Consider the following 26,738-nt stretch of genomic DNA (forward strand, 5'->3'; position numbering starts at 1 on the left):
GTTCTTGCTATTCAAAATTCCAATTGCCAAATGGACTTCTCAATCACACAAAGCAATCTAAACACATAATTCACAATGTCTCATGAATAATGCATTATCTTATTAATACTGAAAGCAAGAAGAATACAAAACTAACCCAAACAATCAAACAAAATAATACTAAGCCAATATAGTAAAGAAATCCCAATGGATTTAATCAATCTAGCTAATCATGTTCATTATCAAAATACACAAGAATACAATTACAACAAAGAGTAAAGGTAGAAAAAACCCGATTACACCCTTGGATGAGAGTAAACAGCCCCAATTCCTCTTGCTCGAATTGAATCGATTCTTGTTCCTCTTGCTTGATTTGAAAATCAATCAACAAACCTCGCCCAATCTTCAATCTTTGAAGGGAATCCGATTGAAACCTTGATCCAAGTCTCCTTTTTCCTTGGTTCCAGCTCAGAAAACCCTTAGAGAGATAAAAGTTAGGGTTTGGAACATTCTCTCCCGCTCTCCTCTCTTTCCTCTTGCTCTTTCTTTTAATTAATACGTCCTGTCGCCGCCAACACAGCCATGTTGATGCTTGTGTTCCCAACACAGGCTAGTGTTTATGCCCGTGTTACTCTCTGTGGTCGTGCTCCCTAAAAACTTCTTTTTCTTTGATGTTTGGTGCAACCAACACGGCCGTGTTGGTGCACGTGTTGGAAACACGGCCAGTGTTGAAACTAATACGGCTATGTTCTGATTAGGAATGCGCAAACTCGACTTGTTTCAGCAACTTTGACGTCCAATTCTTCTCTTTATCACTCTTTGACTTCTTTTGGACCTAAAGCACACAAACAAATGCATAAGGTGAGTGTTGGGAGAAATTCACATCCAAATGTACATAAATTCTACCTTAAAATCCCTATTTAGATGTGTGTATTCTACGCACATCAATCAACAAGCCTCGATTAAGAACATAGAGCATCAAGTAGGCTTAATCTTCAAGTTACTAGCTGAAGAGCAATAGGGAACTCCATCAAACGCTACTGAATCTGAGGAATATTTGAGCGCCGTCACTTTGCGTTTAGGTGAGAATTTTTCTGGTTTATCTATTATGTTTGACGATGATGCTTCTGTGCAGGACAACTCTTTGAACATGGAGATAGAACCAGAAAAGGAAGAGGCAAACATGATCCCTCTGAAAGATTACCAACAGGAACGTACAGTTGATGATGCTGAGTTGCAGTTAGAGGATTTTTTGGTGGATTTTCCACAAGTCCCTTCGATGATGGAAGATGAGCACGAGTTATCCAATGAAGAAGTCTTGGAGGAGCTCGAGTTTCTTCTAGCAAGTGAACCAAGCCAAGGACTAGAGAAAACCATCGACGTTCCTAAAGAAATTGCCTAACCGTCGATCCTTCCAATTGGTGAAACTTCAGCTTTCAAATTGGAAGATCCCCTAGAGCATTATGACTACGTGCAATTATACGAGGAGCGAGTTTTACCCATCATACTAGCAGCTTGCTTGATAGTCGGGAAGAGGAAATTGACAATTATCCCTCTAAGCGAATACTTGAAGACATTTGCTTGGAAGAAGGATGGATGGTCATCAATCCCCACCGTTTTCTTTTCACCATGAGTCCAGCTAAGAAGACTCATCATATAAAAAGAAGCGCTTTTGGGAGGCACCTTAAATTCTATTTTTCAATTTTAATAATTTACCCTTTATTGTGAACTTAGTTTGATTAGATTTTATAGTTTGTTTTTAGTAAGTTTTATTTATGTTGTGTATGAGCTGAGGACTTATTGGTTGTGCAAGTGAGAAAGAGTGAAAAAGTGCTGAGAAAAGCGACTTTTGCAGTTTCTGGAGATCAACACGTGTGTTCAAGACCGTGTTCATTAACACGGACTGTGTTCTAATTGAAGAAAATCAAATTAAGATGAACACGTTCACAGTAGGCCACACAGGCATTTATGCCCGACCGTGTCCCCAACACGTCCCCGTGTTTATGGAACACGGGTGTGTTCTCAGAAGTTGGTAAGTCATAACGTTTAAATTGATATCGGGCCGTTCACTTACCTATATATACCACTTCATTTCGAAATGGCCAAAGATTTTGCTCTCCTTTTAGTTTAGCAATTCTCTCCTCTCTTACTTTCTCACTTCTTATTTCTCATCTTGAAAGCTTTGGATATTGCGTTTGTCAAGTAAGTACCCTCCAACTTCATTTTTCATATTTTTTTTTATTTTGATATTAGTTCGAATTTATGTTTTCTTTGTGTTCAAATTTGTGTTTCAATTTTTTTTTAGTTTATTTCCTTATTTTATTATTTGGTGCATGCATTTACATTCATGTTTGAGCTTAATTTTCTTTTGTTTTCTTTAATTTAGTTTATATACCTAAGTTGCTCATATTTTCCGTTTTTCTTTTCTACATTTATTCATGACTGTGATTAATTCTTTATTTTCCTATTTATTATTATTGTTGGCAGCTAAACAATAGGCTTTATCATATATAGTTGACTCTGGTGTATCTGTTTTATATTAGCATGTTGGTTTGCCTTGTGATGGATTATGGCGAAGTTAAACTCTATGTGGATGAATTGAAAATTTAATTGGTTAGCATTGGTTGGAAGTGTTGTGGATTGAATTTTCTTTGCAAGACATTGAGCGGTTTAATTTTATCAAGTTAAATCGTTTGGTTTGTCCATTTTATGCCGTTATGCTGCCAAAATTTCGTTGATCCTTAGTACTAAATATTTCTTTTTCAGGTACCATGTCCACCAAATGAGGATCAGGAGTTTACAAGAGGAGGCGAACCGATGGTTCCTCTTCTTCTCGATCGTCAAGCGCTGCACCGACTAGTTCAGGCCAAATTAGACCACCGTAGCGCCATCGATTCTTACTTTTCTAAGGGCAGCCCACCTTTGAGTAGAGATATCAATCAATGAGGCACAAAGATTTGGGAAAGGGGCATAGGATAGACTGAAACTGGCTTGACTTGTACCGCACCGATATCTTGAGATGCCCTCATTTTAGCATTTCTTTGAGATAGTTGAACCAACATATAGGGAGTTGACTGTGGAGTTTGCCAGCACTTTCTTTCTGTAGAGCCAGTTGCAGGACTTCCAACAACCGGATGCGATAAGTTTTAGACTAGCAAAGCAGATTTTCACGATGAGTGTACAGCAGTTTGGGGTACACTTGGGCTTGTGGACCGAGGAGGATGCAGCTGGAGAGGTTTATAGTCGCTGTATACACACACCTGGTGTGTCATATCCGCAGATATGGGCCGAGATTTCTAATGACACTGAAGGGTATAGTGCCGGTCAAGGAGTCTAACTTGCGAGGGATCGTGCCATGCATTCTTGGCTAGGACCATCGGCAGGGGAGATAGCGGTGGTGTAGTTACCCGGACCTATTTATACTTTACAAGATGCACCACGACATAGGATACTTGTTGGCCAGATAGATTAGTGCCTTCTGCAACAACTCAAAGAAGGTATTTTTCTGTTTTGGAACTTACATTACTCGACTGGCTAGGAGCTTAGGAGTTTTGGAGGAGGCGATACCACATCTGACAGAGCTGTAACACCCAGAATTTTTATATATTTAATAATGAGTTTTTATTTAAGTTAATTTTAGCTTCATTATTATTGGATTTAATTTGAAATGATTTAATGAAAAATTTAATATTAATCAAATAAATGAGTTATTTTTTATACTCAATTAGTTTGAAATTTTAAGAAATTATTCAAGTAAATTATTTGAGAAATGATTATATTTTGGTTATTCAAAATTTTTTCCAAATGCATATTTATATAAGTAAAATTATATATTGAAAAATTTTGGAAGAAATTATAAAGGATGTTTTTATAAAAGAATTTTGGGAAAATTGGTATTATAATTGATCAGTAGTATTAAATTTTGAGTTGGAAATTGATTATTTAATTTAATTGTGTATAGGATTTAATTGGAGGATTATTTTGGAATAAGGATTAAAAGTATAATTTTATTTTTGTGAGGGTTTAATGGAAATTTGTGAGTTTGGTATTTTCGTAAATAAATATGCTTCGGTGGGTATTTTTGTAATTGTGTATTTTCAATATTTCGGATTTGGCCCAAATTAAATAGTTAGGGGCTTAATTGAAAGGCTAAAAAGAAGTTTGGGGGTTAAATTGGAATTCTGCAGGATGAAATTGTAAGTAATTATTAAGAAAGTTGAGGGACCAAATTGTAATAAGGAAAAGTTCAGGGGTCAAATGTCGATATTGAAGGGAAAGAAATCGGGAAGAAGAGAGGAAGAGAGAGAGAAAGCGGGCATCGACGTGAAGGAGGAGCGGGTGTCGCCGGTGGTCAACGCGGCGACGGAGCGCGGATTGGCGTCATACAAAACGTAATCGCAAAGAGAAAGAGTAGCCGTTCGACTGCTTCCGGCCGGCCTTCCGGCCGATCTAGGTGGCGATCACCCTCGGAGAGCTTCCTTTGGCCACGGTGGCCGGAGGATGGACGATCGGAGGACGATCCCGACTCTCCTCACCAAGCTTCGCGATGGCACTGGTTTCGTGGCAATCGGGCCCGCTTGCAAATCGACGGTCGTGATCATCCGCAAAGTTCTCCCGGGATGATCGGGTGTCGATCAAAAATCGGAAGCGGGGAAGGAGTCCGATGGTGTGTCCAGATCGACGATCGGACAGTCGACCGACCTGCTCGGCCGCTGATCTTGGAAATCCTTTGATTTTAAATTTGTGTTTATTGGGTTATTTTGAGTTTTTGATGATATTGTGAGTCAAAATAATTGTCCTCAATTGCACTGCCTTGTGTTTTGTCTTTGTGTAGCCTGGGAAATAGTGAAGTTTAGGGACCCGACTCCCATTGTTTAAATTGTTGGATATTTGGAGTGTTTTTGGACCCATTTTACGGGGGTAATGCTCGCGGATTTTCTCAGAGAATTCTCCCGAGTCGAGATTCTTAGACACCGTGAGTCTAGACCTAGGATTAATGATCGATTGTTTGAGCGTTTTGATAAATTATTTTCCGTGATTAGATGATCTGTCTGTTCGGCTCGCTCCAACCGAGGCGAGATAGGAGGTCGCCCAATTCTGTGAGTTAAAGTCATTTAATCTTTGCGCTATTGCTAGTCCGATTTTAATATGCTATTTAGAATTTGTGCTTAATATGATTATTAGTATCGCAAAATAAATTATTTCACTTGATTATTAATATTTGAAATAATATAAATATTATTATTAGTATGTTATAATAAGATAAACGTTATTATTTTTCCCCTCACAAATTGCACGTTGTTTTACCTTAAATCTTTAATCTTTATTTCCGATATGTGTTGGTTGAGTTCATCGGATAATGATATTTATTATATGTGATGATTGCGAATTGGGAAATGTGGCTTGTAGAACATGCCGCCTGATGGGTTACATCAGGTTCGCGTGCGCACCGGTAATGATCATGGACATAAGGTTATTATGGATTTGTTTGCCCTGATCGAGCATTGCTCTGGCCGAGTTCGATTGATTGCCGGGGTTAAGGTCCCCGATCGAGCGATGCTCTCTGGCTTATTTGAAATTCAAGTGTTCAGTCGGAGGTAAGGACCCTGATCGAGCTTGCTCGGCGCCAGACTGTTGGATTAAGAGAGCCGAAAGGCTATTAGAATTGGGGTTAGGGTTCTCACCGAGCCACTCGTCCCGTAAAAGTAAAAATATATTTTTATTTATTCATTTATTTATTTATTATGGTATGATTATAATATGGATTGTATTTACGTGCATGGTTGATATATTGATTCGAATGATCAATATTTTTTTGTGAAGAAAGTAATAGGGTATGATTATAGTATGATTGGTATTTATGTGCATGGTTTGATATACTGATTTGTATAATCTATATTTTCTGAGAAGAATGCAATAGTTCCCAGATTATTTGATTTTAACTCTTAGTCCTCTCACGACTCTTATTCAGTAACCCGACTCCTTCATCATCGGGTGATGTATTTGATTTGGTATGTAAATTGGTAAATCTTAGATTCTCCGCAGTAGTAATAGTAGATGTATCAGTTGTAAATTTTCTGGGTTTCAGGTCTCGCCTAGTTTTTCTGGCAGACCGAAGTATTTATGTAGAATGTAGCTGTTAAGATATTTTGTGGCTTTAATAACATTAATTGAGATGAGATTTGTTTAAGTCAGTGAGTGTCAGGCTTACTACGGGTTTCGATGGCCTTACGCCTACCCATTCCCTAATGCCGGTCACGGGCCCACAGGTGGGGTCGTGACAGAGCTGGGGGTGATGGAGACGTTGGGACTTCCCCAATTGGTTAGTATGGGGATGGTGACTTTTAAGCAGGGTCCACTAGGACCAGAGTATAGATTGAGGAATGCTCTCTTGGTAGCACTCAAAGAGGAGTGACCTGCCCCACGAGCCCATGGTACACAGGATGTCCCACCTTCTTCTGATATTCCGGAGTCTTCCTCCAGACCATCTACTTCAGCTCCTTCTAGTTCTTCATCAACTGTTTTAGGAGTCTCTCCAATTGAGTTTAGAGAGCTGCAGCTTACAGTGCAGAGTGTGGTGTTATTTGATGTGCGTAAAATACACACATCTAAATGGGACTTGTAAGATTGATTTTATGGACATTTGGATGTGAATTGGTCCCAACACTCACCCTATGCGTCTGTTTGTGTGCATTAGGTTCAAAAGAAGTCAAAGAATGATAAAGGGAAGAATTGGAGCATAATTGGACGTCAAAGCTGTCGAAACAAGCTAAGTACGAGCATGAGGAAGCTGAACATGGCCGTGTTGGTTTCAACACGGCCGTTTTGGGTGAATTAGACATCAAAGAAGAAGAGGCGTTAGGAAGCACGACCACAAAGAGTAACACGGCCAGGAACACCAAACTGTGTTACCAACACGGCCAGGAACACGGCCATGTTCGCGGCGATAGGATGAATTAATTAAAAGAAAGAGCAAGAGGAAAGAGGAGAAGAGCAGGGGAGAACGTCCCAAACCCTAATATTTCTCTCTCTAAGGGTTTTCTGAGCTGGAACCAAGGGAAAATGAGACTTGGATCAGGGTTTCAATAGGATTCCCTTCAAAGATTGAAGATTGGGCGAGGTTCGTTGATTGGTTTTCAAATCGAGCAAAAGGAACAAGAATCGATTCAATTCGAGCAAAAGGAATTGGGGCTGTTTACTCTCATCCAAGGGTATAATCGGGTTTCTCTACCTTTAATCTTTATTATAATTGTATTCTTGTGGATTTTGATAATGAACATGATTAGCTAGATTGATTAAATCCATTGGGATTTCTTTACTATGTTGGCTTAGTATTATATTGTTGGATTGTTTGGGTTAGTTTTGTATTCTTCTTATTTTCAGTATTAATAAGATAATGCATTATTCATGAGACGTTGTGAATTGTGTGTTTAGATTTCTTTGTGTGATTGAGAAGTCCATTTGGCAAATGGAATTTTGAATAGCAAGAACTGGTTAATAATCGCTTAGAGATAAGGATAATTAACTAGTCGGATTAAGAATTAACAAAGCTTAATAGAGGCGGATTAAAGCTTAATGCTAATTTAAGAATCAATCGTTAGGAAGAGATTCCAACTTTAGGTTATTAGGTTTAGAAATTTGTTTATCGAGAGAGAGAAACCGAATTCGGTTAAGAATTCGTCCACGGGTAGCATAATTAGACTCACCAATCCTTTATCTTTTGTTTGATTGCCAACTAATTTAGGTTCCCTTTGGGTTTGCTTTCTTGTCTTGGTTATTTTAGTTATCTATTACTCCTGCATCTCCCTTAGAACTTAGATTGTAGCTATTAGTTAGTTTAGAAATTATTCATCACTAATTTTAGGTTAATATAACAAAGAACAAAGGAGTAACTCTAGGCTTTCACTTTCCCGAGGAATACGACCTTGACACTCGCCATTAGTGCTAGACTGCATCGATAGGTACACTGCCTTAGATTATAGCTAACACAAGTAGCACACATCATCTATTGAATACGTTATTAAAGCAACTAAAAATCAATAGAGAGGAAATAAAAATGGAGATACAATATTAGGTAAAAAATGGTTATCCATCATTAAAAATAGAAGATGATGGAATTCTTTTATTTTACTTGGAGTTGAAAAGGAAAGCTACAGAATACAATTTTCGGATTATGCTCAAGGACAAATTTACAAGTGGCAAGAATTGAACCTGCTCTAATATCCTCAAATACAGTATCTGAATAGCATTCAATAAATATATACAAAACAGTACCATTTAAGATTTCGTGCAATATGCAAATATAATAAAGTAAAGGAATAATAGAAAAAAGCAAAAAAAAAAAACTAAAGAAGATGAAGTTGATAATGAGAGTATGGAATCAAGCATCATCAGCAACATAAGACATACACAAATTGAAGAAAGACAGATCTTTAAAGACAAAGAAACCTTCAAAATAGTCTTGAGTTTCTATGCAATCAGCAATATTTCCAGTTTTTGGTAAAAAAATCATGTGATATGGAATACATATTGTTAAGTATTTGGATGAGAATTGCAAGTGGCAATTAAGGGCATTAAGAAGAGGAAATACATTGATGTCTGTAGTTCGAAAACTCAATAACATCCACATGTGCCCTTTGGAATTAAGATTAAATGATCATTGACAAACAACAACAAGTATAGTTGCTGATTGTATAAAATAAAAGTACCTTAGTATAAAAACAATATACAAATCATCTGATATTGTTAGAGAAATGAAGGGGAATTACAAAGTCTCCCTAAGCTATATAAAAGCATGGAGATCAAAGAATAAAATAATTGAAAATATGAGAGGTAAACCAGATGAGTCTTATGTAATGATTTTAAGTTTTTTTTACATATATTAAAGACTACAAACCTAGGATCTTTTGTTGAGCTTGAAACAAATGAGGACAAGGCATTCCATTACCTCTTTATGACTCTTGATGCATCAATAAAATGATGGAAATATTCCAGAGCTGTCATGATTGTGGATGAGACTTTTCTGAAAGCAATATATGGCGGTACACTACTGACAGCTACAATACAAGATGCAATGGGCAAGACTTTTCCTTTAGATTCTCTATAGTAGATTCAGAAAATGATTCATCTTAGGAATGGTTCTTTATAAGAATTAGAAAAGTATTTGGATATGGATAAGGAATGTGTATAATATCAGACAGACATGAAAGCATTGAAACAACTATAAAGAAAGTATATCTTGAAGTTAACTATGGAGTCTGTATATTTCATTTATTGAATAATCTGAAGACTAACTTCAAAAAACACAAAGAAGATTAAGGATTCATTTCTTATAGCTGCAAAAGCATATACAGTTGAGTAATTTGAATATCATATGAAGAAGTTGAAAAAAATGTAGATAAACGACTTTGACTATACTTGAGTAATATCGGATACCATAAATGGGTTATAGCTTTTTCTATCAACAATAGATACTCAAATATGACACTAAATATTGTTGAGTCAATAAATGCAACGAACAAAGCAGCAAGAGAGCTACCAACTATAAATTTACGAGAGCACTTGCGTGCTGTAGTTCAAGAATGTAGTTACATAAACAGAAACATTGCAAAATCAGCATCACAAAAAAACATGAAGGTTTAACTCAGTGAGAACTACATTTAATCTTTCAAACTAAAGATAAATCTCAAAATTGTATATTATTTCAGATATTAAAACTGCACGTTTTATATTTCTAGTATATGTTTAATATATTTGCCAATAGTACAAACTATATGTAATTATAAAAACTATATAGTTGAAACTAATTTTATGAAATCTAAAAATAGGTGAAATTGTCAAATGATGAATTATTTGATGTGTATAAAAATGAGAAGACATATATTGTGAACATGAAAGAAAAGTCATGCATATGCAATCAGTTTCAAGTTGATGAGATTCCATATCCACATGCATTATCAATATTGAAGGAGATGAGTCATTAATCCTTATGACTATTGTTCAGAATTATTTACTAAAGAGATAATGATTGATACATATCAAGCAATGGTATATCCAATTAGCAATCAAAGCAACTGGAATATACCAACTGGGATGAAAGAAATACTTCTGCTACCATCACAAGGAAGGATAAAAGTAGGAAGACCTAAAAAAGAAGAATTAAGGGAGGATGGGAGAATAAAAATAAAAATAAGTGTGGAAGATGTGGATGGGGTAGACATAACAGAAAAACATGTAGAAATCTACCAAAGTGAAATTGATTTGATACTCATTTATTTTTAAGTGTAAAACATTCATTTCTTTCAATGTATACATTTAAAGCAATTGATTTGTTTAAATTTCTTAGAAAGTACAATTTACTATTATTATAATTTTTTCTCTGTTATTATTAAAGATGTTATTATATTCTATGAAACTATTGAATGAAGTGTATAATTGAAATAACTTATATTCATAATAAAATAACAATAAACGATATATTGTTTTACACATTTTGGTATACAGTGCGTATCTATTAAGTAAAAGATATTATTTACTGTAACATAAATTTATTTATTTTTTTTCAATTGTCAGTTTTGTGTGTAAAATATACTAAAAAATTATTAATTTTGCAAGAAAATCACAATGAATATAATAAATTTTATGATAAGATACTTTTGATACTATTCCTTTGTTGTAAAATTAAATTAAAAAAAATTAAAATGTAAATATTAAAAAAATAAAAGACTATAGAGTCTTTATAAAAAAAATTAAATATAATTTCTTTAAATGACTTTCACAATAATTTTAATCAATTGGATAATTTAAACTTAATATTAAAATCAAAAATTAATATTATTTTTAAGTTTGTACAATATATAAAATAAAATATAAATTCTGCATAACTTAGTATACATTCTAAAAGTAATTATATGTTAAGTATATGAAAAGTATATATTAAGTATATCTATAGAATATGTGTAATATATATAAATAAATAAAATAATAATATGAATTCTGATTAAAGAATTCATTAAAGAAATTAATATCAAGAATATTAAGAACAAAAAATATAATTGAAAATACTAAAATTATGAAAAGTTATTTACAAAATAAAACTAACAAAAAAAAGTAAAAGTATAAGATTTTCAAACTTAAAAGGATCATCAATAACAACAATAAACAAAAAAAAAAGAAACTACAAAACATTTCAACTATATTAACTAGTCAACTACAAATTTTTCTTTTTCTTCTCCTCCTCCTTCTTCTTCAACTTGTTCATTTGATTAGTCATAATAAGATCTTCTGATTCACTAATAGTACCATTCGCTTCTTTAAGTTTGACATATGTATACAACAAAACAGCAAGCATACTTCTATGCATATCAATATCAAAATCAGAATATAGAATCTCAACAAAAGAAGATATAAAGACATCATAATCACTGCAAACAAAAAATATTATAACTAAAGAAAATAAAAAGAAACAAAATTGTTTTTAAAAAAATAACTTTAGAAATTACTTGTCTTAATTTTTTGTAAAAAAATAACTTTAGAAATTACTTGTCTTCTTGAGTTGGCAAGCCATCAACCATATGTATATCAAATGGATCACTCAACCTTCTCTCTACATAAACACAATTTAAATCAACACACTTGTTATCACTAAATATACCAAGCATAGACAGAAAATGAGGTAAAAGAACAACATATGGTTGAACTCTCTTCACCCCAGTTTGTCATTCCTACCTGATCTCAAGAAATTATAAACATAAATACATCTATCTTTAGACGACATACGACCAAGAATAAATTGTTGCTCATTATTTATATGAAGAGGAAAAAAAAATGGTCAACCTTCACCTAAGGCGTGTTGCAACGCATATCCAATAATATATTCAATAATCAAATGACCAAGACTAACAACAAACAAGTCATTTTTCTTATTTGAAATAATTCATATAAGGATTGAATACGTTAATCAAATAAATTGTCAGTTGTAGTATACTTCACTTTCATGCTACCAGAATATATAGCCTTCTTCCTCAAGTAATAGAACAAAACATCAATATACTGTAAAAAGAAAATATACATATAAGCAACTCTATATGTAAACAACATATAAAATATTAAAAAAAACTTACAGACGAGGAAAGGAACTGTCCACCATATTGCAAAGAATGAAACCACGTCTTTTCCGAAATAAGATCAAAAGGAGGAGATATCACATTATCATTTTTTGAATATAAAATCTTCATATTATCATGAACAAATAAATATAAGTAAAATATAAAATAACAATAAAATAAAAAATAAATAATATAAGAACTCGACATTGCTCAATATTGGATGAGGCTTGCGATTTTGCTTTTCTCTTATGTGAAATCCAAAGATGTTGAAGGTCTTGAAAGTGAATCAGAATCATGTGAAAAGATTAAGAAAGTTGAAAGAGTAAAAAAGATTTGGAGAAGAAATTTGTAGTAACTCTCCATAAAGTTTTATATTGATATTTTGTATATAATGGACAACTATATTTTTAGTTTTATTAACAGGTTTACGAATAGTATTGTTTAATTTGATGCTAATTAGGTTTTATTTTATTTTTGATAGATATTTGATTGTTTTGAACTTATTATTGATGTTTTTAATATATGCAGAAATTCTTTTGCTTCACTGTTGTTTTTTTATATTTTAGATTGTTTGAATATTTATTTTATGTTCTCAGAATATACGTGTTTTATAAGTCTTGTATACTCAAAATAGAATATATATAAAACTTAAATTTTTTAGTTTTCTTTATGCTGTGGCTCGATACTCATTATATACTAATAATATACATATGATATATTTTATATGTTACGACCCCACCCGAGGGCCCGTGATCGGCACTAGGGAATGGGTAGGCGTAAGGCCACCGAATCCCGTAGTAAACCTGACACTCACAACTCAAACAAATCTCATCTCAAATTAATATTATTAAAGCCACAAATTATCTTAATAGCTACATTTTACATAATAAATTCGGTCTGCCAGAAAAATTAGGCGAGACCCGAAACTCATAAAATTTACAACTGATACATCTACTATTACTACTGCGGAGAATCTAAGATTTACCAATTTACATACCAAATCAAATACATCACCCGATGATGAAGGAATCGGGTTACTGAATAAGAGTCGCGGGAAGACTAACAGTCACGAATCTGAAAAAAACAATAAATTGAGATTGTCAGTCTCGAGAGTGAGTTAAAATCAAATAATCTAGAGACTATTGCAGTCTTCTCAGAAAACATAGATTATTCAAATCAGTATATCAAACCATGCACGTAAATACAAATCACATTATAATCAAATACTATAATAAATAAATAAATAAAAATATATATTTACTTTTACGGGACGAGTGGCTCAGTAGAACCCTAACCCCAAATTCTAGTAGCCTTTCGGCTCTCTTAATCCAGTCAGCCCGGAGAGCAAGCTCGATCAGGGTCCTTACCTCCAGCCTGAACACTTGAATTCCAAATAAGCCGGTGCCCAAAGAGCGTTGCTCAATCAGGGACCTTAACTCCGGCAATCAACTGAACTTAGCCTAGAGAGCAATGCTCGATCAGGGCAAACGAATCCATAATAACCTTATTACCGCCTTGATCATTACTTGCAAGACGCATGGCCCCGATGCAACCCACCAGGTGGCATGTTCTACTAAAGCCTCATCCCAAATCACATTCAACAAATATAATAATAATCATGGTCTAGCAAAATTATTAAACACATATCAAAATAAAGAATCAGAATTTTGAGGGAATAACATGCGATATGTGGAAAAATAATAATAACAATTGTGTGAATATAACATTAACTATCAAAATAGTGATATAATATTACTAGTAACAATATTGAAATTTATCTCAGCAAATAATAATTAAATGAAATTATTTATATTGCGATACTAATAATCATATTAAATATGAATTTCAAGATAGCATATCAAAATTAGGTATGACAATAGTGTAGAGATTACGTGACTTTAACTCACAGGATTGGGCGACCTCCTAGCTCTGCTCCGGTACCTCGGTTTGAGCGAGCCGAACAAACGGACAATCTAGTCACGAAAAACAATTTATCAAAACGCTGAAACAATCGATCATTAATCCTAGGTCTAGACTCCTAGGACTGACTGTCTAAGAATCTCGACTCGGGAGAATTCTACCGAAAATCCGGCAGAACCTCCCTTACAACACGGACATTACCCCCCATAAAACGGGTCCAGGACCTGCCAGAAAAATACTTCAAATATCCAACAATTCAAACAACGGGCGTCGGGTCCCCAAACTTCACTATTTTCTCGACTCCGCCACACAACACAAAATACGAGGCAGGCAAACTGACCGACAATTATTTTTGACTCACAAAAATCATCAAATACTCAATATAAACCATTAGACACACAATTAAACTAAGAATTCCAAAATTAACGGGCCAGAGAAAAATTATCGAGACGCTCGATCGCTCGGTTGACTCGCCTCCGGCCGCCGGAGTCCGATCGACGATCCGAACACACCATCGGACTCACAACGACGCGCTGATGACGATTTCTGCTTCCGATTTTCCGATCCAACACCCGATCATCCGGAGAGATTTACGAACGATCTCGGCCATCGATTCGCAAATGAAGTCCGATCGCCACGAAACTGGTGCCAATGCGAAGCTTGAGCTGAGGAGAGTTGGGATACGTCCTCCGATCGTCCATCCTCCGCCGGAGCTCGCCGGAAAAGGTGAAAAACATCGGCTGCCACTCTAAATTTCACTTTGTCGGATCTTGCAACTCCCGGCCACCCCAATGCCGCCGCCATCGCCAGAGAGAGCCGCTTCAGAAGCCGATCGCCACTCCTGACTCACAACCTTGCTGAACGGCTCAACCGGCCTCGCGGGCAAGCCGCTCCTCCTACGATTCCATACGACCTTTCGACGCACGCGTTCTCCACCGTGCACACTCCTCTCCGCGCCTGCGCACCACCGCGCCGCTCTCGATCAAATGACCAGAGACAGTTTTTACAGCCACCATTTCCTCTTCTTCTTCTTCTACCATCACCCTCTCTCTCTCTCTCTCCGATCTACTTTCTCTCTCTCCGATCCCATTCCTTTCAATATCGACATTAGGCCCCCGAACTTTTTTTTATTACAATTTGGTCCCTCAACTTCCTTAATTACTTACAATTCCATTCTGCAGAATTTCAATTTAACCCCTAAACTTTCTTTTATCCTTTCAATTAAGCCCCTAAATAATTAATTTGGGCCAAATCCAAATTATTGAAAATATATAATTACAAAAATACCCCTAACCGACATATTTATTTACAAAAATACCAAACTCACAAATTTCCATTAAAACCCTATAAAAATAAAATTATACTTTCAATCCTTATTCCATAATAAATTTCCAATTTAGTCCTAACACAAAATTAATTTAAATAGTAAATTTCCAACTTAAAATTTAATACCACTAATTAATTAAAATACCAATTTTTCTAAAATTCTTTTATAAAAAACATCCCTTACAATTTTTACCATAATTTTTCAATATATAATTTTACTTATATAAATATGCATTTGGAGAAAATTTGAATAACCAAAATATAATCATTTCTCAAATAATTTACTTAATTAATTCTTAAAATTTCAAACTAATTGGGTATAGAAAAATAATTCATTTAATTGACTAATATTAACATTTCCATTAAATCATTTCAAATTAAACCAAATAAAAATGAAGCTAAAATTAACTTAAATAAAAATTTATTATTAAATATATAAAAATTTCGGGTATTACATTATACTATTATAATATATTTATCCATTTTTTAATTTTATTTTTTAATTAATTTTAAGAAATTCCTTAAGCATTCAAAATCATTTATTATTATTTGATAATATTGATGTACCAATTTTATATATGATAATTAATTATAAAATTGTTAAATATATTTGTTATATACTCATAATATACTTAGAGTATATTTTATATTATATAGTGTTACATTTTGTTTATCCATTTTTATGATTTATACTTTTTATGTACATTATTTATAATTAAGGAATACTTACAAGTTCTTCATTTTTAATACAAATTTTCATATCATTTTCATTACTTTCTTTTGTAAATATAACTCTTTTGTAACTAAATAGTAGTATATACTCATTATACACTTCACTTCACTGTTACATGCGCTTTATACATTTCTTCTACATTGTTTATATATATATATATGAGTTATATTTTTATACTAATTTTTTTGACATATTAATTATATTTAATCATAAGATATAAACTATTATTACTTTATTGTATATTAATTTAATAAATATATTCATTTTATTTAATGCACAAAGAGTAGTTGATACACCTGATATACTCTTTATATACTCAGAATATACTATTTACTGTTAAGAAAATAAAAGAAATTTGATGTCTTTAAAAGGTTTTTAGTATTATATTTAAAGAAATTTTTTTAACAATCTTTAAAAATATTATATTATTCTGTAATTTTTATAAATGACTGATTTATGCATATCTTTTTATTAGGCCTCATTTGTCCACATCTCCTCATTAATAGTAAGTAATTATTTAAAAAAGATAGTAGTATATACTCATAGTTTTACTGTTACATTTCCTTTATGCATTTCTTCTATATTTGTTTTTATGCATATATGAGTTATTTTTTTTATTAATTATTTTTCACATATGAATTATATTAAATCATAAAATATAAATAATTATTACTTTAATGTATATTGATTTAACATATATGTTCATTTTATTTGATTCAGAAATAGTAGTTGATACACCTGATATACTCGGTAAATATTCAGAATATACTATTTACTGTCAAGAAATAAAAAAAATCTACTATCTTAATGATTTTTAGTATTATATTTAAAGAAGTTTTTTTTAACAATCTCTAAAAATATTCTACTATTATGTAATTTCTATACACGGTTGATTTATGCATGTCTTTCTATTGTGTCCCACTTGTTTGCATCTCGCGCATTGATTTGATTCTTTTTTGCCCATGCTGACTTTGCTCTTCTTTTCTTTGGTCTTCCTTATTTGACTTTGCTTTCTGTTGCAAGGACTTTTATTTTTTTAATATCATTTGGTATATTCCATATGTTTTTATTTCCAACGGAATATACTGTTGCCTCATATGTAGCAAGCTTCATCTCTTTTGTGTAGTAATGTGAATAGTAATCATAAAGATTTTAGTTCATCTCTTTAATTATTGCCATTGCATGTGGACATAGCAACTCATCCATTTGAAACCGGTTACAAGGGCATGTTTTTTCTTTCAAGTTTACCACATTTAATATTTCATTTTCAAAAACTTTGAACCCATCTTCAATCTTCAATTGTTGGTTTGACCTAAAGAATCAAATTTCAAAGAGTTAAAAATATAATATCTAATTTCATATATAGTTTTTATGAATTATAATATATTGATAATAATAATTAAATTATATTTAAAATATATAAACCACTATTATATTTATATGTTTACCTTAAGTTCCAGAGACTAAATGGAGTTATCATTAATCATTTGTTTCAGTTTTGTTGCTAGTTTTGTGAAAGTTGCTTTTACGATATTTCTATTTATAGAAGTCTACTCTTGTGCTAGACCTCGTAAATACTCTAACAATAGTGTAATTGGTAGCTCTTGAGCTGCTCTATTTGATGCATTTAGAGACTCTACTATATTTGATGTCACGGTGGAGTATTTTTGAGTAAAGTCTTGACCATTTGTTGTAATCGATACTGCTTAGATATAGTTTTATTCTTTTATCAACCTTTTCTAGCTCTTTCATGTGAGTATCAAATTGTTGCTCTGTGTATGATCTAGTAGCTCTAAAGAATGGTTCTCTAATCTTTTGTGAATTTTTCTTAATTTTGATTTCAAGTTAGTTAATAAGTGATACATATTACTCCATGTGTTGCTTCAGGATATATTTTCTTGCAAGCTTTCTCTATGCTCTCATGTCTATCAAAAATTATGCATATGCTTTCTTTGGTACCAAGAGATTGTTTTATGTTTTTGAAGAATCACTCGGGGGAGAAATCATTTTTAGAATCTACTATTAAAAATGCAAGTGGGAATATTTTACCTCCTGCATCTTGTGTGTTTGCTGTTAATAGAGTGCCTCTGTATGTTGCTTTCAGAAAAGTGCTGTCAACAACTATTATTGGTCTACAGTATTTCCACCCTCTTATAGATGCTTCAATTTTCATGAACATATAAAGGAAGAAGTCACCATTTGTTCTCAATTCAGTAATAGTACCTGGATTTGTTTTTCTTAGCATATATAAGTAACTTTATACTTTTTGATTGGACTCATTCGGCTTTCCTCTAATCAAGTCTAATACTTTTTTCTTTGAGATAAAGTACCTCTCTTTATATACAATTTTCTTGGTTTTCTCGAGATAATTTTTTATTACTTACTTATTTTTAGATCTGAGAACTTAAATTCTTTAATCATCTTATTTTACACGTAAATAATTAAGTAAATCATATAATATATCTAATGCATTTTTTGAAAATTATAAGAAATTAAAATGATAGGTGGATGAGATTTCATTACCTGTTTCAAATTTGAATTTGATGAATATATGTTGAAAAAGTTGTATGTTCTCTCGTCTTATTGTTTATTGTAGATTGTTGTCGAAATTTCTTGTTGATTTTTTGAGATTTTGTGTTGCATGTCTTGTTAAATTGAGTTGCTACGATTTTTGGATATTTGGATCCATTATTTTTGAATTGAGGACAAATATTTTTCTTATATTGTATAGAAGTAAATTCTTTTAACCATCAATATTTTTATAAAATCTTATATCTTATAGTATAAAAGTTAGAAAACTCCTCCGGTCATCTCCTCCTCCGCATTGACCCGTCGTAGACATGCCTCCCCAAGGTAAACATTGCCTAACAGCTTTCCACTGCCTTTGCTTCCTTAGAAATTCACGTCACGTAGGACACATAAAATTCCATGTCACTATATATTCTTTTTAAAATTCAGTGAAAATCCGATACTCTCGCCACCACGCCATAAGGCCCCAATATTAATAAATAATAAATAATGAATAATAAACTAAAACTTAAAATACTTCTAGATTTTACGAATAAATATACTATCCCTCCTAGTTTTTTATTAGCCAAATATTAATAAATTTAGTAGATAAAAATGATTTTAATTTCAGCAAAAAAAATAATGCTGGTAATGTATAATTTGATGTGTTATTAAATACATGTGACATAAGAAATCATATATAAAATGTTAAATTTATATGTACAATTTGAAAATTTTATTTTTATAGTAATTTGTTTTTATAAATTGATAAATAATATTATATACTCACTAAATTTGACATAATTAAATGTATATAAAATATGTCTCACTTAATTATTCACCGCATGTGAATATTTGAATAAATTTTTATTTAATCGCGCCTACCAACTTATAAATATGAATACCACGCGGCGGCAGGACTACGTGCACGTTTCTCACGCTCACTCTTTCCAGAGTGAAGACACGCTGTCAGCTTTATCTTCCTTCCTCCAGCTATTTATATCGTATGGTATAAATAGCCAACACAGCTTAACAAAGTTTCACAACCCAACGCTTTCTCAGGCTACCTAATTGGATCTCTAATTATACAAATTAAACTCTTCCATTTTTCATGGCTTCCGATCTCTCTGTCATCCTCCCTCGTGTTCTCATCGTCTCTAGACGCAGCGTACGCAAGAACAAGTTCGTCGATTTTGTAGGTCCGTTCATTTCCTTTTTCTAATATATACTATCTAGTACAGTTGAAGAAATGACTGTGTTGCTATTTTTTATTTATCTATTCTTTTCGCATATGTTCTTCATTTCTACTTTGGCAATATGAAATTAATACTAACGTGTATAATTCTCAGGGGAATATCATCTTGATCTTATAGTAAGTTATGGTGCCGTACCAGTTATTGTGCCTCGTGTTAGTGGAGTGCATATGTTGCTGGACAGTTTCGAGCCGATCCACGGAGTTCTTCTTTGTGAAGGCGAGGACATTGATCCATCTTTATATCAAGATGAAACAACTAATCTTTCACCCGCAGAATTAGAAGAAATCAGGAGGATGCACGCTAGCGATACAGCTACTGATAAAGAGAAAGATTCAATTGAATTAAGGCTTGCTAAACTTTGCCTGGAAAGGAACATACCTTATTTAGGAATTTGCAGAGGGTCGCAGATTTTAAATGTTGCTTGTGGAGGTACTCTTTATCAAGATATAGAAAAAGAAGTATCGAGTAAATATCAGGAATATCAAAGAGTAAAGCATATCGATTATGATAATTATGATGCGCATAGACATGTAGTTGAGGTAGTTGAGAATAGCCCTTTGCAAGATTGGTTCAAAGATTCTCTGGATAAAGATAAAATGGAAATTTTTGTTAATAGTTATCATCATCAAGGTGTCAAGAGACTAGCTCAAAGATTTGTGCCTATGGCGTTTGCTCCTGATGGTTTGATTGAAGGGTTTTATGATCCTGATGCTTATAACCCTGAAGAGGGTAAATTCATTATGGGGCTTCAATTCCATCCGGAGCGAATGAGACGTTCAGACACCGACGAGTTCGACTATCCAGGATGTCCAAAGGCTTATCAGGTACATTTTTTCTTATATTTTTATCGGAGAATTTGATAGAGTTGTGGTGTAATTGGCATGTTTTTGAAGTCCCATCTTTCCTCTTATTGCTATGAGCTCTCTTCTGGAGAGTATAAAAGTTGAACCTGCTGTTCCTTGATTTCCCATAAAAATACTGACTGCCTTCTGTATGTTGATTGAAAATTGCAGGAATTTGTAAAGGCTGTGATCGCCTACCAAAAGAAGCTCAATAGTGTGACTTCCGTGACAAAGCCTATAAAGCTAAATCAAGAAATGGAGAAGAAAAGAAAAGTTATAATCCGAAGCTTTTCGCTTGCAAGAAATTTGTACAGTAATGGAAAAGAAATGCACCCATCAAAACACTCAGAACTGGAAGCTGGGGCAGAATTTCTAGAGGTACAAGCTTTATCTGTGTGCTATATAGCACTACTATATTAATAATTTAAAATTTGTTATTTAATTGATTGCAGTCAAACACAGCCTTGAGTTTGCAACAAGAAACTAGGCTAAAACAGATGGGAGCAACAGTGAGGAACGGAGGTTCCTATATTGAGAAATTGAAGTTCAATGAAGAAAGAGAGATATTAGCAAGAAATGTGATGGGGAAAATGTCAGCAGGGCAGTTGTCTGATCTGTCATCTTTTTACCGCATGATGGGCCAGATTTGCTCTGAAATGTTGGAAAGAAAGCTTAGTGGCATTGTCAACGACACTGCTGCTTCTTGATGCAGTTTGTTCTTTCTCATTGCTTTCAGTTTCATCACAAGAATCACTTGGGATGATTCACTTTATTTTGTCTATTCACATGATGTATATGATGCAAATGGGAATTCATGTTCACTCCTTGTTGCTATGTCCAAAATGAGAAAGGAAAAGGCTGAAATCTTAAAATCTCGAATACTGATGAATGTACTAGTACAAAGTTGAAATCATTATTGCTGTATCAAATTTTCGGGTTTTCTGGTTAAGTATTAGAGCTTTTCAAGATTGCAAAGTGAGAGTACTAGAAAGGGAAAATCATTCCAAGTGATGAGTAACGATGCATCTGCGTGATAGTATCAATAGAAATCCTAAAATAGATTAATGCTAAAATAACTTATTTATATTTTCTGAGTTCTTAGAAAATTAAACATTTTAATTTGATTGCATGCAGAGTAATACAAAATTATTATTTTCTTGAACTTACAGCATTCTCAATTTTTTTTAATAAATTCATCAAAGCTGTTTATGTTTAATTTATGATTAAATATTTCCTTTGAAAAAAGTATTTTTATTTATTAATTTTATAGATGCACCAAGTACAGGAAAATAGAAAAAGATATTTTCGTGAAACATGTGGACGTGGAGTCTATTTTGGGACAATATAGTAATGGAGCTAGTCAAATCCAGTCAAATCAGCAAAATTCATGACTTATTATAATCAAATGATCGTTTTCGATTATGACCAAACCATATATACAAACAGACATGATTAATTTTTGTTAAGCCAGATTTTCTTGAATTTTCTCGATAATCAATAATTGAAAATAGTAGGTTTTGCAACACCGACAATATATATATATATATATAAAAGAGTATCTATCAGACGTTGATAAGAATATTTTTCTATATAATTAAAGTTTTAAATTTAAATTTTAAATATATAATTATATTAAAATATTTGAGACAGTATTTTATCATTCGAAAGTTATACTCATCACGTTCCAAATTAATTTTAAATATATATAAAAAATAAAAATACTTAAAAATAATAAGGAATTATATGTAACCCACAAATTAAAGCAAGCACCATTTTTGGCTATTGTCAACTAAATAGTAATGAGCTTTAAGCTTAAAGGATGGCCTAACGGATGAAAATTGGAAAATAAGTCACATAATTTAACATATAATGACTTTGTCATTTGAATGATTTCTATATTTATATTTATATTATTATTATTAGATTTAAATATTATTTACCTTTTAAAGTTTAGTTTAATATATAAGTTGGTCTTTGTAATTTTTTATTATATTAAAAATTCTTTAAAAACTAATTACTATCTCATTTTCTGCCAGTCGAAGGACTAAACTAGTAATTTAAAATTATAATTTAATTTTTAAATTTATTATCAAATATCAAATTAGTCTAAGATTAATTTTATTATCAAATTAGAATAAAAATTTATTTTTATCACAAATTAATTTTAGTGTCTAATTAAAATAATAATTTAATATTCTTTTACTTGTTTATATCTTTTATTTCGTAGCATAATTTAATCCTAAAATATTTAAATACACTAAATTTTTTTTATTTAATATTATTAGATTACTATGTACTTTAATTTTAGATTCTTAAATGAAGTGTATAGTTAAAAGTTATTACTTTTATTACACATTAAAATTAAACTATATTAAAAATAAAACGTATCAATTTTATGTCAATGGTTGATAGAAAGCTTCATTTTAATGTACAAGATTATCATGATTTTCTTGGTTGATAGTAGATTTGTTAACTTGGTATCTAGATTATTTCGCTAGATTAAATATGATTGCTTAATTTAATTTTCACTTTTAATATAATTTAACTATAATGTATAATAAAAATAACTATAAAATGATATTTTTAACTAGAAATGTTTATTTTATTTTAATAACTAAAATTAAATTATATATAATTAATAATATTGTTGTAAATATAAATATTTTTAAAATATTTAAATTTGTTTGAATTAAATTATATTAAAAGTAAAAATTAAAATAAAAAAGAATAATAAATTTATTATTTTGATTAGATACTAAAATTAATTTTTATTAAAAATTTTATTTTATTTTAGTTTAATAATATTATTTAATAATTAATTTAAGAATTAAATTGTAATTTTAAATTAATATAAAAAAATTAGTCAATTTTATTAAAATTAAAGATATTTTTAGTATAATAAAAATATTACAAAAAGTCACTTCAGTATTAAACCAAATATAGAGGTAAATAGTATTAAAACCATATCATAATAGACACGAGAATTATGCTTTTTGCAGAGATGGTCGAATTCGGGTCCTTCTACACAAACGCCACCAATAGACAAAGCGTCAAAGGGTATTCCTGAGAGCAATCGTTGACCTATAAAGGGTATAGAAATTGGAGGACAAGTATTGTTCTTTCGGTCTGTTATCAATTATTGCTGTCCCTATATGTTTGCCATTCAAAAGCCCAAGTGAGCCACAGGTATTAGGTATTAAAGGGTCCCGCTGAATCCCGATCACACAAATTACAATCATTACTTTAAATAAAAAATGTAATCATTATTATACGGATGATGCCTGAAAACTTATCCAATTGATTATCATTTTCTTGCTGTGTGTAAATTGTTGCAGGGTACTTGTTCTTTTTACTTGAGAAAATCAACTCGAGATGAAATATCGGAATATTACTTTCATTTCTTTCATTGTCGTCCTTTATGTATGTGTTTGGTGGAAATTCTCACATGTGTAGGTATATGAATTTTTATAATTAATATGTCTAAATTAATTTTTTAATTAAAATTTTATAAATTTATAAGTTATTTTATTATAATTTACTTAAATCCTCAAAAGACACTACACAAAATTAATTGGATAGTAGTAAGTGTTTATAAATAAATAAGCTGAAAGATTTATATTACTGAAAATTTATATAAACAACTTGAGTGTTTGAAATAAATATAAAAAATTAAATGAAATAATTAGTTTGCTGGAAAGTAAAAGCATTTGCAGAAAACTTAAAATTAATTTGTTGGAAATTTGTATTAAAATGATGTTTGAAATAAATATAATACAAGATAATGATTGAAAAATAAAGTTTACTGGAAACTAAAAGTATTTGTAGAGAATTTGTGCTTGAAATATTTGAGTTTTACAGTATCTCCTACTTATAGAATCTCCTACTTATAGAGGAGTGGGAATAACTGTTTATATAACTCTTCTTATTACTTCATGTGTATAGTAGTTATCTTTAATTACTAACTAAGCTAACTAATTAATTAACTTAATTAGTCAATTAATTAGATTAATAATTATGAGCTTCGGACTTGGGCTTTTACTTTACTTTTTTGAGTCCAAAAAATAATTATGTGCCAAACAATTGCCCCCCCTTACATGTATTGGCCAGTATTGGCCAATTACACATATAATTTAGCTCCATTTCATTCCTCTCCATTTAACACGTGCAACTATTAATGACCCACCTTGTTTTTCTTGGATTTCTCTTTCTACTCTTCATCACAGCCATCTTGCACCAGAAAAGACAGCAGCTCGCTCTCCTCGCCTGTCGTAGCATGCTGTCGAGGAGGACAACCATCATACTGTCCCCGCTTGTTCGCCTACTACTACATCTTCTTCGTTCAACGATGCTGGCACTGGATTAACAATCTTCCTTCACTAATCGATCAATCCTCACCGCTTACTGCTTCAACCGAAAGCCGATTGGTTTGGTTCAAATTGAAATCTATCTCCTTTGTACGTAACTCTTTGAGTTAATTGGTGAGATTCTATCTGCATAAATTCTTGGTAATGGAAAGTATACCCACTTATAAAAGAAAAACCTTTCTAAGTTTATCAAAGAAAAAGGCTAAAAAGGTATTCTTTTTACCCAAAATTTAATTTTTGTATGTTTATTTGTTGGGCAATTGTGCATAATTATATTTAAATTGCTAGAAAATTTTTTAGGATGTAGCCTGATATGTATGAAAAAGTTAGTTTTTTTTTCTGGGTTGGATCCATAATAACATTTCCAACTTAGTGCTTTCGATCTCCAAGTACCTAATTTACTTGAGGATTTCGAACTTTTATTTTTTGGGTGGGATCTCCAAGAACATTCCAACTTGGGGCTCTAGATCTCCGAGTACCTAACCTACTTAGGGATCTCAAAATTATTTTTTTTGGGTTAGATTTTCAAGAACATTTTCAACTTGGGACTCTAGATCTCCAAGTACCCAATTTACTTGGGATCTCAAACCATTTTTTTAAAATATTACCTGGATTCCTAAGAACATTTCCCATTTAGAGCTCTCAAATCGAATATTTTAAAATATTATTTAGATCCTTAAGAATATTTTTAACTTGGGGTTTTCGAAATAAAATATTATCAGTTAATTTAGGAATTCGGTAAACAAAATTAAAGCGCTAAGAACTAGTTTTACTTGAGAATCTCATATCAAAATACTATCAGTTCCCTAAGAACAATTCTAAGTTAGGGAACTACTTGAGGTTTCTGACTTAAAATATTTTAAAGTATTATTGGGTCCCTAAGAGCATTTCTAACTTAGAGAGCTACTTGGGGCTCCACTTGAAATATTTTATTGGTATCTCTTAAGAAACTATATATTTCTATGGCCAATAAAATATTTAAATCATAACATGCTTAGTTCCCACACTTATACAATCAGGCTTTTACCCTTAAAATTTCTAATAAGTTAAATAGTTAAAACGTGTGCACCTGTTTGTTTATTTTGCAGTTATGGATCAGACTCAACTTATCATCATTCCTCTTCTAGAGATAGAGTTTTTTTTCATGCTGCTATTGCAGAGGCAGTTTTTTTTCTTCTTTTGGTGTTTTGATTTTTTTATTTATTTATAATGAATTGAACTTTTCCTCCTATTTTGTGCGTTATATGTTCTTTGCTCTTACTGAGAGAATGCCTTTAACTCCTCTGCCATTTCATGTAGCCATAAGACTTTATATATAACACACATGCACTACAACCATATGATTTGTATCATGCAACCATTCATTCATGTAGCCACACCAATGTATCTTTGGGCACTTACACTTATAACCATTTTGCATCATGTAGCCATTCATCTTGCTTTATCCTGCAAATTTTATATTATTTCTTTCTTATTGGCTAGCTGTATCATAAATAGGAATACATAAGTACAAAAAGAATTGGTCATGAGACTTACTTTTATTAAATTTCAACTAGTGGCCCTAAAGCCAATTTACAATAAAATAAAAATGAACATAAAATAAAAAGAATAAAATATCTAAGAAAATGGCCATATTTGGCCTTACATAGATCATGAAGTAGTGAAAATATTATCTTAAGATCATTCTTATGGCCGTAGGTTAG

At 31.9% G+C, this 26,738-nt stretch overlaps 1 protein-coding gene and 1 long non-coding RNA gene across 2 annotated transcripts; both read left to right on the forward strand.

The window, feature by feature from the left end:
* The first annotated feature begins 19,581 nt into the window (after positions 1-19,581).
* Positions 19,582-21,646, forward strand: LOC8261456 (putative glutamine amidotransferase GAT1_2.1). The gene is made up of 4 exons (XM_002516721.3): positions 19,582-19,772; positions 19,923-20,653; positions 20,843-21,049; positions 21,124-21,646. The coding sequence occupies exons 1-4, from the start codon at positions 19,685-19,687 to the stop codon at positions 21,376-21,378; spliced, it is 1,281 nt and encodes a 426-aa protein (XP_002516767.2). The 5' UTR covers positions 19,582-19,684; the 3' UTR covers positions 21,379-21,646.
* A 3,139-nt stretch (positions 21,647-24,785) lies between these two features.
* LOC125370187 lies at positions 24,786-26,266 on the forward strand. The gene is made up of 2 exons (XR_007216104.1): positions 24,786-25,149; positions 26,124-26,266. It is a non-coding gene; the product is annotated as an uncharacterized LOC125370187 (long non-coding RNA).
* Positions 26,267-26,738: the final 472 nt, after the last annotated feature.

Source organism: Ricinus communis, chromosome 5 (assembly GCF_019578655.1).
Source record: "Ricinus communis isolate WT05 ecotype wild-type chromosome 5, ASM1957865v1, whole genome shotgun sequence".
NCBI lineage: Eukaryota > Viridiplantae > Streptophyta > Magnoliopsida > Malpighiales > Euphorbiaceae > Ricinus > Ricinus communis.